The 18,921-nt window shown below is 39.5% G+C and overlaps 1 protein-coding gene across 4 annotated transcripts in view; it reads left to right on the top strand.

Annotated features, from left to right (window-relative positions):
* Positions 1-18,921, top strand: part of LOC132551893 (calmodulin-A-like) — a 28,257-nt gene that overhangs the window by 767 nt on the left and 8,569 nt on the right. For all 4 annotated transcript variants that reach the window (XR_009554305.1, XR_009554304.1, XM_060216039.1 and 1 more), the window contains exons 2-3: positions 6,058-6,097; positions 14,480-14,623. Coding sequence is in view for 2 of the 4 variants with exons in the window: in XM_060216039.1 (XP_060072022.1) it covers positions 6,058-6,097; positions 14,480-14,623 (184 nt within the window). In the remaining 2 variants the exon portion in view is untranslated. The remainder of the gene's footprint in view (positions 1-6,057; positions 6,098-14,479; positions 14,624-18,921) is intronic.

Here is an 18,921-nt window from a genome sequence, read left to right as displayed (position 1 = left end):
CTGATCAATACCTCTCCACTGATCACCACTGATCAATACCTCTCCACTGATCACCACTGATCAATACCTCTCCACTGATCACCACTGATCAATACCTCTCCACTGATCACCACTGATCAATACCTCTCCACTGATCAATACCTCACCACTGATCAATACCTCTCCACTGATCAATACCTCTCCACTGATCAATACCTCACCACTGATCAATACCTCTCCACTGATCAATACCTCTCCACTGATCAATACCTCACCACTGATCAATACATCTCCACTGATCAATACCTCTCCACTGATCACCACTGATCAATACCTCTCCACTGATCAATACCTCACCACTTATCAATATCTCTCCACTGATCAATACCTCTCAACTGATCAATACCTCACCACTGATCAATACCTCTCCACTGATCAATATCTCTCCACTGATCAATACCTCACCACTGATCAATACCTCACCACTGATCACCGCTGATCAAAACCTCTCCACTGATCACCACTGATCAATACCTCTCCACTGATCACCACTGATCAAAACCTCTCCACTGATCACCACTGATCAATACTCCACTGATCACCACTGATCTCTCCACTGATCAATACCTCTCCACTGATCACCACTGATCAATCACTCTAGTCCTCTCTATGCCTCTACAATACATCACCACTGATCAATACCTCTCCACTGATCAATGCCTCTCCACTGATCACCACTGATCAATACCTCACCACTGATCAATATATCTCCGCTGATCAATACCTCTCCACTGATCAATACCTCACCACTGATCAATACCTCTCCACTGATCACCACTGATCAATACCTCTCCACTGATCAATATCTCTCCACTGATCAATATCTCTCCGCTGATCAATACCTCACCACTGATCAATACCTCTCCACTGATCAATATCTCTCCACTGATCAATACCTCTCCACTGATCAATATCTCTCCACTGATCAATATCTCTCCACTGATCAATACCTCTCCACTGATCAATACCTCTCCACTGATCAATACCTCTTCACTGATCAATGCCTCTCCACTGATCAATACCTCACCACTGATCAATACCTCACCACTGATCATCACTGATCAATACCTCTCCACTGATCAATACCTCACCACTGATCAATACCTCACCACTGATCACCGCTGATCAAAACCTCTCCACTGATCACCACTGATCAATACCTCTCCACTGATCAATACTCACCACTATCAATATCTCTCCACTGATCAATACCTCTCAATACCTCACCATTGACCAATGATCAATATATCACCACTGATCCCTCACCACAATGATCAATATCAATACCTCCAATACTATCTCACCACTGATCAATACCTCACCACTGATCACCGCTGATCAATACCTCACCACTGATCACCGCTGATCAAAACCTCTCCACTGATCACCACTGATCAATACCTCTCCACTGATCACCACTGATCAAAACCTCTCCACTGATCACCACTGATCAATACCTCACCAATGATCAATATATCTCCGCTGATCAATACCTCACCACTGATCAATACCTCACCACTGATCACCACTGATCAAAACCTCTCCACTGATCACCACTGATCAATACCTCACCAATGATCAATATATCTCCACTGATCAATACCTCACCACTGATCAATACCTCTCAAATGATCAATACCCCTCCACTGATAAATACCTCTCCTCTGTTCAATACCTCTCCACTTATCAATACCCCTCCTCTGATAAATACCTCTTCTCTGTTCAATACCTCTTCAATGATCAATACCTCATGTGACTGCATTACCTGACACTACACATGTATATGCCTAACTGTTGTGTATGGTACATACCACTACACATGTCTTTGCCTAACTGTTGTGTATGATACATAACACTACACAGGTATATGCCTAACTGTTGTGTATGATACATACCACTACACAGGTATATGCCTAACTGTTTTGTATGATACATAACACTATACATGTATATACCTAACAGTTGTGTGTGATACATACCACTACACAGGTATATGCCTAACTGTTTTGTATGATACATAACACTATACATGTATATACCTAACAGTTGTGTGTGATACATACCACTACACATGTACATACCTAACTGTTGTGTATGATACATACCACTACACAGATATATACCTACCTGTTGTGTATGATACATACCACTACACAGGTATATGCCTAACTGTTGTGTATGATACATACAACTAAACATGTATATACCTAACTGTTGTGTATGATACATACCACTACGAGGTATATATCTAACTGTTGTGTATCATACATACCACTACGAGGTATATACCTAACTGTTGTGTATGATACATACTACTACACATGTACATACCTAAATGTTGTGTATGATACATACCACTACACATGTATATACCTAACTGTTGTGTATGATACATACCACTACGAGGTATATACCTAACTGTTGTGTATGATACATACTACTACACATGTATATACCTAACTGTTGTGTATGATACATACCACTACACATGTATATACCTAACTGTTGTGTATGATACATACGACTACGAGGTATATACCTAACTGTTGTGTATGATACATACCACTACACAGATATATTCCTAACTGTTGTGTATGATACATACCACTACACATGTATATGCCTAAGTGTTATGTATGATACATACCACTACACATGTACATACCTAACTGTTGTGTATGATACATACCACTAGATATGTATATACCTTACTGTTGTGTTTGTTACATACCACTACATCGGTATAAGCCTAACTGTTGTGTATGATACATACCACTACACCGGTATATACCTAACTGTTGTCTATGATACATACCACTACATATGTATATGCCTAACTGTTGTATATAATAGACACCAGTATATTGGTATATACCTAACTGTTGTTAGAAATACATGTTGATGAACTGTATTACATTCAATGTCTTTATAACACATACAATGTTAGAATATTACATAAAGGTTGTGTATGGATATTATTGTTATAATGAGAATACTTTCCTGTGATGCACCTGAATAGATCTTCAGCCATGATCTATGAATGGGGTGCAAACATTAATTAGTTTCTGTATCCAAGACAACATATAATACGATTCAATGCCCACGACAGTCACCATAATGTCACACTGCTCAAACGCTGTTAAGTAATAACCAGTTGTTAGTGATAATTTACAAACGTTATTTAAAAAGAAAACTTGAAAACATTCTTTATCATTTCACCGTTGTAGTTTTGTTGAGACAGGTCAGATGCACCATTTTGACTTTTTCACTAACCACTGGTTAACTCTAACTAATTTTTCAGTAAGCAGGGCCAAGCTATCACGTCATACCTTTCAGGACTCTAGGCTTCCGGCCGTAATGCCACATCATTCACTTCCGTTGTTCACCGAGCCGCCGTCAGAACACACCAGTCTTGTCATGCAATTCAATCCCCTAGGCCACCAGATTGTCATGTCACACCACTTAGTACACCAGGCCACCAGGCTGTCACTTCACACCTTTCAGTATCCTGGCCACCATGCTGTCATACCAAACCACTCAGTACACAAGGCAACCAGGCTATCATGTCACACCTTTCAGTATCCTGGCCACCAGGCTGTCATACCAAACCACTCAGTACACAAGGCCACCAGACTGTCATGTCACACCTTTCAGTATCCTGGCCATCAGGCTGTCATACCAAACCACTCAGTACACAAGGCCACCAGGATGTCATACCAAACCACTCAGTACACAAGGCCACCAGGCTGTCATACCAAACCACTCAGTACACAAGACCACCAGGGTGTTATGTCACACCATAATGTACAGTTAAAATGTTCACCTCAGTATACAATTAGAAACCTGTTGGTTTTACTATATAGATACAAACATGTCGGCCTTATTGTACTGTTAGAAACCTGTTGGTTTTACTATACAGATACAAGCCTGTTGGTTTTACTATACAGATACAAACCTGTTGGTTTTACTATACAGATACAAACCTGTCGGCCTTATTGTACTGTTAGAAGCCTGATGGTTTTACTATACAGATACAAACCTGTCGACCTTATTGTACTGTTAGAAGCCTGTTGGTTTTACTATACAGATTCAAACCTGTCGGCCTTATTGTACTGTTTGAAACCTGTTTGTTTTACTATACAGATACAAACCTGTTTGCCTGATTATACAGCTATTAACATTTCTGTTTTAGTGTACAATTAGAAATCTGTATTCCTTAATGCATTTAGAAACCTGTCCGCCTTCGTGTACAGTTAGGAAACCTGTCCGCCTTCGTGTACAGTTAGGAAACCTGTCCGCCTTCGTGTACAGTTAGGAAACCTGTCCTCCTTCGTGTACAGTTAGGAAACCTGTCCGCCTTCGTGTACAGTTAGGAAACCTGTCCGCCTTCGTGTACAGTTAGGAAACCTGTCCTCCTTCGTGTACAGTTAGGAAACCTGTCCGCCTTCGTGTACAGTTAGGAAACCTGTCCGCCTTCGTGTACAGTTAGGAAACCTGTCCGCCTTCGTGTACAGTTAGGAAACCTGTCCTCCTTCGTGTACAGTTAGGAAACCTGTCCGCCTTCGTGTACAGTTAGGAAACCTGTCCGCCTTCGTGTACAGTTAGGAAACCTGTCCGCCTTCGTGTACAGTTAGGAAACCTGTCCGCCTTCGTGTACAGTTAGGAAACCTGTCCGCCTTATTGTACAATTAGAACCCTCAAAACAACACAATAAGTATATCAATGTAACAACTACATCAAGGTATCAAAACCTATTTAATCATATAACACTAAATACCATGTTGACAGCAATTAATATAGTTTATCTTAGAAACAGCACTTCAGCAGAACTACACTCTACTAATGTACGATCCGGGAAGTGTCCACGGCCTTGCTATCGCGAGCAGGAAATAGGAAACACCTTACACCATAAACAGATTCCGGGAGGCGCGCAAGCTCATGAAAAATGAGTCGAAGAGAGAATAATTGTAATTCTCCGTCATCATCAAGCTCTTCTTGTAAACGACTAAAGATAGAATTACCAATTAAATGTACAGCAAATGTGCGCTATTGGGAGGCTACAAACAAATAGAAAATTCGTCACGTGCTTGCTAAATAGTCCCCTAAAGATGTGTGAATGGTTCATCATTCGTCACGTGCCTGCTAGATAGTTCCCTAAACATGTGTGAATGGTTCATCATTCGTCACGTGCCTGCTAAATAGTTCCCTAAACATGTGTGAATGGTTCATCATTCGTCACGTGCCTGCTAAATAGTCCGAAAAACATGTGTGAATGGTTCATCATTCGTCACATGCCTGCTAAATAGTCCCCTAAAGATGTGTGAATGGTACATCATTCGTCACGTGCCTGCTAAATAGTCTCCTAAAGATGTGTGAATGGTACATCATTCGTCACGTGCCTGCTAAATAGTTTCCTAAAGATGTGTGAATGGTTCCTCATTCGTCACGTGACTGCTAAATAGTCCCCTAAAGATGTGCGAATGATTCATCATTCGTCACGTGCCTGCAAATATTCTCCAAAAGATGTGTGAATGGTACATCATTCTTCGTCACGTATCGGACCTCTTTTAAGGTTATTACCTTAATTTCAATTTTTCTGCTAGGATTTGAACTCGGAACCTCTGTCTTACTAGTCTGACACTATACCGAACGAGCTAAAAAGAGATCTCTCTATCCGAGCGGTATATTTTGGCTCGTATTTGACCAGGGTTACACTATAATAGTCCCATACCTTCTATTGATGTCTACAGAATAGCAGTGAATATTATTAATTATCATGCAATGTCTATACTTTTGTGATAATAATCATGTAACTATTTGTGCAGCTTTCGTTACATCTTATGAGAAATCTTTGGTGCATTACGAATGAGGATGTACCAGTAATGATACACACATAAGTCAATCATTCACAATAGGAAACCTGTTTTTTCGATACTAGAACTATACCATTGCTTTCGAACGAGATGTATCCTAACATCTAAATTTTTATGGGTCAGTAATTGAACTTTATTGTTACAGAACCCAGAGCAAGTGATACTGACGGATGAGCAGGTAGCAGGTGAGTTGTACTATGCTTGGAGTAAGCGTTAGACTTCACGTGTAAATTGTGCTGGGAGTAAGCGTTAGACTTCACGTGTAAAGTGTGCTGGGAGTAAACGTTAGGCTTCAGGTGTAAAGTGTGCTGGGAGTTAGCGTTAGGCTTCACGTGTAAAGTGTGCTGGAAGTAAACGTTAGACTCCATGTGTAAAGTGTGCTGGGAGTAAATTTGGCTTCAGGTGTAAAGTGTGCTGGGAGTTAGCGTTAGGCTTCAGGTGTAAAGTGTGCTGGAAGTAAACGTTAGGCTTCAGGTGTAAAGTGTGCTGGAAGTAAACGTTAGGCTTCAGGTGTAAAGTGTGCTGGTAGTAAACGTTAGGCTTCACGTGTAAAGTGTGCTGGTAGTAAACGTTAGGCTTCACGTGTAAAGTGTGCTGAGGTTGTTAGGCATCACGTGTAAAGTGTGATTGGATTGTTAGGCATCACGTGTAAAGTGTGCTGGGGTTGTTAGGCTTCATGTGTAAAGTGTGCTGGGATTGTTAGGCATCACGTGTAAAGTGTGCTGGGGTTGTTAGGCTTCACGTGTAAAGTGTGCTGGGATTATTAGGCATCACGTGTAAAGTGTGCTGGGGTTGTTAGGCTTCACGTTTAAAGTGTGCTGGGGTTGTTCGGCATCACGTGTAAAGTGTGCTGGGATTGTTAGGAATCACGTGTAAAGTGTGCTGGGGTTGTTAGGCTTCACGTTTAAAGTGTGCTGGGGTTGTTCGGCATCACGTGTAAAGTGTGCTGGGGTTGTTAGGCTTCACGTTTAAAGTGTGCTGGGGTTGTTCGGCATCACGTGTAAAGTGTGCTGGGATTGTTAGGAATCACGTGTAAAGTGTGCTGGGGTTGTTATGCTTCACGTTTAAAGTGTGCTGGGGTTGTTCGGCATCACGTGTAAAGTTTGCTGGGGTTGTTAGGCTTCAGGTGTAAAGTGTGCTGCGATTGTTAGGCATCACGTGTAAAGTGTGCTGGGAGTTAGCTTTAGGCTTCACGTGTAAAGTGTGCTGGGATTGTTAGGCATCACGTGTAAAGTGTGCTGGGGTTGTTAGGCTTCACGTGTAAAGTGTGCTGGGGTTGTTAGGCTTCACGTGTAAAGTGTGCTGGGAGTTAGCGTTAGGCTTCACGTGTAAAGTGTGCTGGGGTTGTTAGGCATCACGTGTAAAGTGTGCTGGGGTTGTTAGGCTTCACGTGTAAAGTGTGCTGGGATTATTAGGCATCACGTGTAAAGTGTGCTGGGATTGTTAGGCATCACGTGTAAAGTGTGCTGGGGTTGTGAGGCATCACGTGTAAAGTGTGCTGGGGTTGTTAGGCTTCACGTGTAAAGTATGATTGGATTGATAGGCTTCGAGTGTTAAGTTGCAGGGATTGTTAGGTTTCGGGTGTAAAGTGTGCTTGGATTGTTAGGCATCACGTGTAAAGTGTGCTGGGATTGTTAGGCATCACGTGTAAAGTGTGCTGGGGTTGTGAGGCATCACGTGTAAAGTGTGCTGGGGTTGTTAGGCTTCACGTGTAAAGTGTGATTGGATTGATAGGCTTCGAGTGTTAAGTTCCAGGGATTGTTAGGTTTCGCGTGTAAAGTGTGCTGGGGTTGTTAGTCTTCACGTGTAAAGTGTGCTGGGGTTGTTAGTCTTCATGTGTAAAGTGTGATTGGATTGATAGGCTTCAAGTATTAAGTTGCAGGGATTGTTAGGTTTCGCGTGTAAAGTGTGCTTGGATTGTTAGTCTTCATGTGTAAAGAGTAAAGTGGGCTTGAAGTGTACATGGTTTCATGTGTAAGTGACCGCGGTCCGATAAACGCAAAGTATTCGATGATTTGTCCGAAAAGCTAAAGACAGATACAGGTAGTCATCAATTATTAGTTATGTGTCATATTCAGGTATACCTGTCCACTCTGCAATCACCGCTATCTTTTGTTATATTTCGACATAGAAACAACTGTATTTCAGCTCTATGTTAATTTTTCTGAGTTTTTGCATTGCTTAACTTTAAATAACCATATATCAAGATAAACGATTCTGTTTATTCTATTGATTAAATTTACTAAAGGAACTCGGCTCTTAGCAATTGGTTGGGTGTACACCATATAGCTTAATTAAGCTCATTCAACGTCACGTGAACTCAATTTTCACCCAAGCTGTTGAAGTTGCGATAGTCTCAGATATATGTTGCAGGATAAACCTGCCACTTCTGTCTTTCTTTACCCTTGCCAAAATACAGTCTTTTGTTTTTTCACACTGACCAAGCATTATCTGTGCATATTCCATGCATCCTCAATCTCCGGAGAAGACAGACGGGTAGTGAGAATGATAATTGAAGTGACGATTAAAAATTACTTGCCACTTCCGAGGCAGTCTTGATTTCATTACCAGAAACGGGAAATAAAGCACGTTTACATTTGATGTCTTCCTCTTGTGTGTGTTAACCTGTAAGCGAAGGTAAGAAAACAGACACATATAGGCCACTTAAGGATTGAAACCATAGATATAAGAAAACCGGGCGTGTATGGTCTCATTAATTGGCGTTGTAAGAAAGATTCTGAACAGCAAGCCTTCGTAAGAGGATATTCCTAATAAGCGACTTTTGTGTGATCAGCGACATCAGACAGGTAAATCTGGGTAAATCTTAGTAATTAATGTCACGTTTTCTAAAGAAAACAACGATGCCATCTGGCATACTAACGGTATTTGTAAACCTGTCAGCTGTCGATAGTATCATTGAACTTTGAAACAATTCCTCCTTATCAAATCAGCACCGACATGTCTAAAACGTGGGTAAGGAAGACGGGTTCTTACGAAATAGAACAAAAAGATTCACAGCAGAGTTATTAAAAAAAAAACCCAACTTAGTTAAAGACTATAAGATGTTCATCTCTAACGCGTTGAAGTCGAAATTTTAGGTAAACAAAAGCTATCGAGTTCGGGCGGGTACATACCATAACCATTATCGATATATCATTCACTTATCTATACACGACATTGAAACACTAGACAGTCTGTTTCATAATGTAAGTATTTTGAAAAAAAAAAATCAAGAAACAAAAAACGCCTTATATGTACTTCGGTCCGTTCTCTAGTATATAAAAGGGATGCTCTCATCACCAGTAACATACTGGGTTGTTATTTTGAGAAAGTCGTAGTAAATTTATTATCTGTAGTGTGAAAGTCCAGTATGGAGACTTGTGGTGGAGGTATGATCTGTAGGGTGAAAGTCCAGTATGGAGACTTGTGGTGGAGGTATGATCTGTAGGGTGAAAGTCCAGTTTGGAGACTTGTGGTGGAGGTATGATCTGTAGGGTGAACGTCCAGTATGGAGACTTGTGGTGGAGGTATGATCTGTAGGGTGAAAGTCCAGTATGGAGACTTGTGGTGGAGGTATGATCTGTAGGGTGAACGTCCAGTATGGAGACTTGTGGTGGAGGTATGATCTGTAGGGTGAACGTCCAGTATGGAGACTTGTGGTGGAGGTATGATCTGTAGGGTGAACGTCCAGTATGGAGACTTGTGGTGGAGGTATGATCTGTAGGGTGAAAGTCCAGTATGGAGACTTGTGGTGGAGGTATGATCTGTAGGGTGAAAGTCCAGTATGGAGACTTGTGGTGGAGGTATGATCTGTAGGGTGAATGTCCAGTATGGAGACTTGTGGTGGAGGTATGATCTGTAGGGTGAACGTCCAGTATGGAGACTTGTGGTGGAGGTATGATCTGTAGGGTGAAAGTCCAGTATGGAGACTTGTGGTGGAGGTATGATCTGTAGGGTGAACGTCCAGTATGGAGACTTGTGGTGGAGGTATGATCTGTAGGGTGAAAGTCCAGTATGGAGACTTGTGGTGGAGGTATGATCTGTAGGGTAAAAGTCCAGTATGAAGACTTGTGGTGGAGGTATGATCTGTAGGGTGAAAGTCCAGTATGGAGACTTGTGGTGGAGGTATGATCTGTAGGGTGAAAGTCCAGTATGGAGACTTGTGGTGGAGGTATGATCTGTAGGGTGAAAGTCCAGTATGGAGACTTGTGGTGGAGGTATGATCTGTAGGGTGAAAGTCCAGTATGGAGACTTGTGGTGGAGGTATGATCTGTAGGGTGAAAGTCCATTATGGAGACTTGTGGTGGAGGTATGATCTGTAGGGTGAAAGTCCAGTATGGAGACTTGTGGTGGAGGTATGATCTGTAGGGTGAAAGTCCAGTTTGGAGACTTGTGGTGGAGGTATGATCTGTAGGGTGAACGTCCAGTATGGAGACTTATTGTGGAGGTATGATCTGTAGGGTGAAAGTCCAGTATGAAGACATGTGGTGGATTTATGAAGACAACATTACATTACTTTTAAACAAACTACTATCTCATCATACTGATCACACGATCCTCCGGGAAATTGAAGCCTAGAGCTATGACATCACTTGTTTCGGCTACTGGTGTCTTAGTCGGCCACGTGTGCTGCTTCAAGCATTTACGTTTCCCTCGGGATGATTTGGAGGTATTCGGATACTTGAGGAGCATGCAGCACACAAATGATAATTGTACCAATCAGTTCTCCGTTAACACATGCAGCACACAAATGATAATTATATTAATCAGTTCTCCGTTAACACATACAGCACACAAATGATAATTATATTAATCAGTTCTCCGTTAACACATACAGCACACAAATGATAATTATATTAATCAGTTCTCCGTTAACACATGCAGCACACAAAAAGGCTAATTTTAGCTATCAGTTCTCCGTTAAAACGTTCGATGACGCTGACTGATAAACAGAGAGTGTTGTTGTTCCACAGTCAGTAGGAACTGTTCAACACCTCATCATGATGAAGCTCCTGTGTTTCCCACTAAATCTCTTGTCAGGTGATACAACATTCACACATTTCTTGTCGGAGAAGGAATCGTGGCAGAGTGAACTGGAATCAGGGTCGGACAACGTCGATTTCTGTGACACATGGAGAGTACTGCTAATTAAACGTTGGGAATAATGCAGTATGTTTAGTTTCGATATATTCGGCACTGATATTATGTTTTTTCTCTCCTATTCTTATTTTGACAACTTGAACTTGATATATTTTGGACAAAGTCTAGAGCTACAGATACGAACGTCGTCCTTTAAGTAGACTAGATTGCTTTATATATCTTTCTTGTGTCACTAGTTGTCCTGAGTTTTATGTCGGAATCAGTCCTATCGACACATCGATGCTGTTCCTACTTCTTTGATGTCACTTGACACAAAGTGTTACACCTGACAAGAAGTGTCACAGCTTAAACAAAGTGTCACGTGAACTTTTTCCAGTAGTTGTACTGCGTCCGTTTTCTGTCGTTCGTCCGTAAACAGTTTTCAGTCTCAACTTCATCAGGAACATTTAATGGCTAGCAGTGAGCAAGAATTGTCATTTATATGATACTCACCCACTAGAGATCCCATGAATACGGCGAAAAGGGGTCATATTGGCAGGTTGAAAAAAAATCTTAAGGCACGCACAAACGCAAAATCAAAACCTTTTCATGAAGTGTATGAAGGTGCTTCATCGAAATTGTACGTTGTACAAAGATATCAGATTTTTACTTGAAGAGAGGGACCAGGTTGAGGAATTCATGATTTTCAGCAAGATTAAATTTAATTGCCTTTGCTGATAAATCACATTTAAACTTACGAGAAAGAAAAGGTCGATTGCATATTTTGGATATGAATTACGTTAAAGGACCAAGAGACAGAGACTCGTGAGGTCGTATCGCAAATATTTACAAAATATTGACCCAGATATGTCAGAACCAAATACATGTTATCTTCATAGAGGATAGAGTCTAAGAGGGGCGGGGCTGAAAGAGGTTACATAATATAAAACGTGACAGTGGTGTTTTTCAAATCCGATGATTTCTGTAGTATACTACTGCCGATACTTGATAAGGAACCTGTATTGGTAGAGACAGGTTCCAGCGTAAGAATGATAGATTGTGGCCCTGCATTGACAGGGTTTCCTATGTATAATATAATAACATGACACACAGTTATCAATAATCTGTTTACGTTAAAACGTGAGTGACAGGTTTTCCCTCTCCGTGACTCCTCCCGTGTCCAGGTATCGTCTCACCGACAAACGTCAGTGTTCTGGAGACGTGTCTTATAAGTGATTGACAGGTTTTCCGTCTCCGTGACTCCTCCCATGTCCGGGTATCGTCTCACCGACAAACGTCAGTGTTCTGGCGACGTTATGTACTTGGGTGATACTACACACTTAAGAAAGTTATCGTACACACATCGGGTCAATTGTACAGCACGTGTGATCCGCCCCCGAGCACATCGGCCATGTGTTACCATACATACCATACCTTATCATAACCAACGTCGTTAGACACAGCACGTGAATTGTTATGATCATTATGTGTTACATACTGGACTCATTAGTAAACACATAGTGTCTCTACATACCAGTTGTAGATCATTTAGTCTATATATCATAGGGTTCGGGGTATGGGTACCTGACACTGGATTCATATTCTGTCATACGTGGAAAGGTCATATTGACAAGTACTTTGCTTATATTAATGCGAAAGAAAGGGTCATGCTTTATAATAGTCACAATAACGTATCTATATATACTTCTATCATACGTAGAAAACAATCATACCAACACGTATGATATCTATAAGGTAAAAAAAAATAGCTCACTTCTTAAGAAAGTATCAAAACACAAAAAAACACTAAAATGAAGCAAAAATTGCGTTATAAAACAGATCGGCATGTGTTTCGGATTTGAGTACCCGAGATAGGAACAATTTTGGTGTTTAGTCAATATGTCAGGTGTTTCGGCTTGAGTACCCGAGATAGAAACAATTTTGGTGTTTAGTCAATATGTCAGTAGTTTCGGGGTTTGAGTACCCGAGATTGGAACAATGTTGTTAAATACGTGAGTAAACTGATGATATCTACATGTATGTTATGTATCAGGTCATAACATACAGGTCACGATACAAGTAAATATTATTACAGGATTCATCCTGATATTTTAACAAAAATAAACAGTTTCGCTCCTGTCGAACGAATCATCACACTGTACATTGGGCAGCTGTAGTGTGTCTAGAAGGACACTTACATAGGTCATAATATCACACAGTATGAGGCGTCTAGAAGGACACTTACATAGGTCATGATATCACACAGTATGAGGCGTCTAGAAGTGCACTATCATATGTCATAATATCACACAGTATTAGGCGTCTAGAAGGACACTTACATAGGTCATAATATCACACAGTATGAGGCGTCTAGAAGTGCACTATCATAGGTCATAATATCACACATTATGAGGCGTCTAGAAGTGCACTTACAGAGGTTATAATATCACACAGTATGAGGCGTCTAGAAGTGCACTTATATAGGTCATAATATCACACATTATGAGGCGTCTAGAAGTGCACTATCATATGTCATAATATCACACAGTATGAGGCGTGTCTAGTGGTACACTTACATAGGTCATAATATCACACAGTGTGAGGCGTGTCTAGTAGTACACTTACATAGGTCATAATATCACAGTGTGAGGCGTGTCTAGTAGTACACTTACAAAGGTCATACTATCACACAGTATGAGGCGTCTAGAAGTGCACTTACAGAGGTCATAATACCACGCAGTATGAGGCGTCTAGAAGTGCATTAACACAGGGTTATAATACCACGCGGTATGAGACGTCTAGAAGTGCACTATCATAGGTCATAATGCCACGTAGTATGAGCCGTGTCTAGAAGTGCACTAACAGAGGTCATGATATCACGTATTATGAGGCGTGTCTAGAAGTTCACTAACAGAGGCCATGATATCACGTAGTATGAGGCGTGTCTAGAAGTTCACTAACAGAGGCCATGATATCACGTAGTATGAGGCGTGTCTAGAAGTGCGCTTACAGAGGTCATGATATCACACGGTATGAGGCGTCTAGAAGTGCACTTACAAAGGTCATAATACAACACAGTATGAGGCGCATTTAGAAGGGTTTAAAATACATTTAACATACCTGTAGTCCATGATACCGCGCATTTTAATGCATACTTCGGAACAGAAAGGTTATCACGTGACTGTTCCGTTGGTAACGATTTTGTTGCATGATTTAATTAGATATTTCGCCGGAAAAGTATTAATGTGACGAAAGTGATTGCTAAGCTTTCCTGTACTCATCAACAGCGTCTGTAACGCAAAATCTGAAAGGGCTTTTCAAGCGATTAATGATATTTATGCGCGGAGTATTAATACGGATTTATGGGAGATAATTAGGCACGCGATCCTACCTTATTTGGTAGAACAATGAACTCTTACATGCATGTCAGTAACCGTGATTGTTCACGTACATGATCAGTTGATATATATAACGCTTTTTCATTTCAGAATTCAAGGAAGCGTTTACGTTGTTTGACAAGGATGGCGACGGAACTATTACAACAAGTGAACTAGGAACGGTGATGCGATCCCTAGGTCAGAACCCCACGGAGTCCGAGCTCCAAGACATGATAAATGAGGTGGATGCGGACGGTAAGTCTGTCCGGATCGCTATTATATTTGATATTGTGTATACTCGATCTATTGTCTGTCTTCTGTCAAGGAAACGTGAACGTCCAACAAATTGAAACAAGTTTTGGGTCAATTGGGACACCTAAGCAAGGTAGATTGTTGACTACCTCTAGGGTGAATCATGAAACCTCTAGGGTAAAATGATGATCACGAAATTTATTAAGAGTTTGTTAAACTTCGGGTGTCTGGTTGAATAGAAAACATTGATACGGAAATTAATTTTGAAAAAAAAAATGAATTTCTGGTGAAGTTTTATTTTACATGCGCTACCTGAACACCAATAACAGTACAATTTGATCATTGTTACTGCAATGTACATAAGTAACATTGTACATAAGTAACATTGTACATAAGTAACATTGAAAATAAGAAACATTATACATAAGTAACGTTGTAGATAAGTAACATTGTACATGGAATTATACATAAGTCTCTGAGATAAGTAACATTGTACAGTGGAACATTGTAAGATAAGTAACATTGTACATGGAACATTATAGATAAGTAACATTGTACAATAACGGTTGTGAGATAAGTAACATTGTACATGGAGTCGGTTGAGATAAGTAACATTGTACAATGGAATCGGTCTCTGAGATAAGTAACATTGTACAATGGAATCGGTCTCTGAGATAACTAACATTGTACTGAGGAATCGGTCTCTGAGATAAGTAACATTGTACAATGGAATCGGTCTCTGAGATAAGTAACATTGTACAGTGGAATCGGTCAGTAACATAACATTGTACATGGAAGTAACATCTCTGTAATAAGTAACATTGTACATGGAATCGGTCTCTGAGTAACATAACATTGTACATTGTACATAAGTAACATTGTACATGAGATAATATAAGTAACATTGTACATGGAATAAGTCTCTGAGATAACTAAGTAACATTGTACATAAGTAACATTATACATAAGTAACATTGAGATAACTAACATTGTACATGGAATCGGTCATTGTAATAAGTAACATTATACATAAGTGACATTGTATATAAGTAACATTATAAATAAGTAACATTATACATAAGTGACATTGTATATAAGTAACATTATAAATAAGTAACATTGTACAGGAATAACATCTACTGAGTAACATAAGTGAGACATTGAGATACCAGTAACATTGTACAAGTAACATTAGAATATAAGTATTGACATACAGTGGAATACAGTCCAGATAGTAACATTGTACAGTGGATATTGTTAAGATAAGTAACATTGTACATGTGGAATCGGTCCACCAGATAAGTAACATTGTACAGACCGGAAGCGATCGGTCTCTGATTTAACTAACATTGTACAGTGGATACTCGGTCTCTAGATACAACTTCCTGAAGTACAGTGGAGTCGAAAGGATCACTGTAGATAAGTAAGATTGTACAGTGGACCGTCGGTCTAAAGGAAGTGAGATTTCCAGTACAACAAGGACATTTACAGTGGAGCGGTCAGAGATAAGTAACATTGTTACTGTACTATCCCTAGGTAGTAGTTTTAAGACATAATGTACACTAGGGACAATACCATAAAGTTGGTGATATTCGCGGAGAATTCGATTTCGCAGAGAACATTCTACAGTGAATGAAAATCTCAGATCTGTTATGTCTGTATACATGGACACCAGTTCACAGATATTCCCGAAATTTCATAGGTTAACTAGGTCAAAGCGGGACAAACCGCGAAATATTTCCCCATATACAGTATTTCTAAGGCTAATTTTTCAGAAGTTATGAACAAAATTTCATCTGAAACTTTTAAAGAGAAGACGTGATCAATGTCTTAACATATAAGTCGTATTTTTTGGACAGTCGAGAACCAGGGCGTTGTTGTTGGGCGTGGATTTGTCTTTCCACCTGATTCAGGTGTAAGCGTGGTGGGTATTGATCAATATGTTTTAAAATGATATGATAGATACACATACTTATTACACGCTTTGTTTTTTTTTACCTGAACAAAATCAGAATGTAGTAAATGTTCGTTTATATATCAAATGTCACACCAAGAAATCAATATACTGAAACAAAACATTTGAAGATGTTTATATATCAAATGTCACACCAAGAAATCAATATATTGAAACAAAACATTTGAAGATGTTTATATATCAAATGTCACATCAAGAAATCAATATATTGAAACAAAACATTTGAAGATAACATCAGAGGGGAGTATTTAGAATCGTTTTCGTCATTTTCTTTTATTTATTCACAACATCAAATTCAACTAAAATTCAACTATTTCGTTTTTCAATTTGAACGACGTTCTCACAAACGTATGTCAATATGTTCATTCTGAACTTTTACTGTCTAACGAACCGTTCAGACAGAAGTCTGAGATGACTGACGAGATGACGATAATGAACAAGGCAACACACATAATCCGTACATTTTGCGTAATGGATCAAACAAGAAATTTTGAAAATAACTTAAAGTTAAGAATCTGTAGACAGTGTTAATTTTTATGACGTCAACGTCTTAATTACGGGAAAGTATGCTTTGATGGACAGCACACTTGAATATTACATATGTTGATAAAGGCAAACAGAAAAAGAAACATTATATATACTGGTAGACAGCTGCTATTGCGCCTATCCTAAACAGGACGATATCTAGTAATAGAATGAGTACATTTTGATGCTAGCAGTAGAGTGAGTACATTGTGATGGTAGCAGTAGAGTGAGTACATTGTGATGGTAGCAGTAGAGTGAGTACATTGTGATGGTAGCAGTAGAGTGAGTATATTGTGATGGTAGCAGTAGAGTGAGGACATTGTGATGGTAGCAGTAGAGTGAGTACATTGTGATGCTAGCAGTAGAGTGAGTACATTGTGATGTTAGCAGTAGAGTGAGTACATTGTGATGGTAGCAGTAGAGTGAGTACATTGTGATGGTAGCAGTAGAGTGAGTACATTGTGATGGTAGCAGTAGAGTGAGTACATCGTGATGTTAGCAGTGGAGTGAGTACATTGTGATGGTAGCAGTAGAGTGAGTATATTGCGATGCTAGTAATAGAGTCAGTACATTGTGATGCTAGCAGTGGAGTGAGTACATTGTGATGCTAACAGTAGAGTTAGTTCTAGGCGATGTTCAGTTATATTCCCTGTTATGTTTTGGTTAAAAGAGTTAGCGTTTTACGGACCAATACAGACCAACTGCTGTGGGCTAGGTAAGTGTTTATGGGGTAGGTAAGTAAGTAGCTTTAACTGCTGCTCGGTTTGGTGAATTTTGGAAGATTTTTTTTCTGAAAGAGATGCCTCGAATAATGGTATCAGCAAATTAAGCATTGAGGACAACACAATTAGCCAAATAACGATGTTTTGTAGCTGTGTGTTATTGACTCGGTTGTTATGGTGTGTGAGGTGTGGTAGTATACATGGCCAGCCTAGTGCTGATTACACATGGAAACATCTTAATGCTAGCTAACAGCTGCTATGATTAAAGGCTACTGTTTGCATTTATTTACTAACATGTCAAAACAGTATGAATACTCAATAACTGGATACCATCATGACCTCAAGGATTTAGTAGCACATACGTGCGAGGATGATCAGTTACAATCTATTTTTTATTATAAGAGTAAATAAATTGTTAATGCTTTGATGAAAAAAAAGATTGGATCAAAACATGATGTATTTTTACGAAAATTATTTATCAAGAGTTCATCATCTCTCACAAATAAATTTTAGAACTTGAATGTTTTCTGAATGAGAAGCGGGAAAAGAGTAAACACTAACATACATCACAGATGTATATATACAGGATAGATGGAGACAAAAAACAACGAGAAATCACACAAGTACAAATAACCCAACAATCTGCTGCATAAACACTGTCTGCTATTTAATCTGTTTATGTTTTTGCTATGCGTGTATTGTTTTCCTATCTTGAATTTAAAATGTATATGAATTACGGAAAATGTACTGTCTTGTTGACACTTAAGGTTTTTAATTGTTGGTTCTCTCAATTAGTTAACTGAATAAGTTATTTTTGTGATGTCGATGCAGTCTTAAGAACGTTTGTATTTAGAGGGAAACCACTGTCTTTATTCAAGATCAATAACAATGTCAAGTATTGACTCCATTTCCGGTGTTTTAGGGTTTACATGTCGTAAGGTGTTTATCTATCAATTTTAGGGTAATAATAATTGTTTATATCTGTCACTACTTTTAAGCACAGTCACTTTTTTGAAATATTGGATGTATTGCCGCTAGACAGTGTACAGATTATATGATTATATATCAGTAGAACTACA

The sequence above is a fragment of the Ylistrum balloti genome, unplaced genomic scaffold (assembly GCF_031769215.1).
Source record: "Ylistrum balloti isolate Yb309-2 unplaced genomic scaffold, AGI_CSIRO_Ybal_v1 Utg370226, whole genome shotgun sequence".
NCBI lineage: Eukaryota > Metazoa > Mollusca > Bivalvia > Pectinida > Pectinidae > Ylistrum > Ylistrum balloti.
This window is presented reverse-complemented; position numbering and strand designations above follow the sequence as displayed.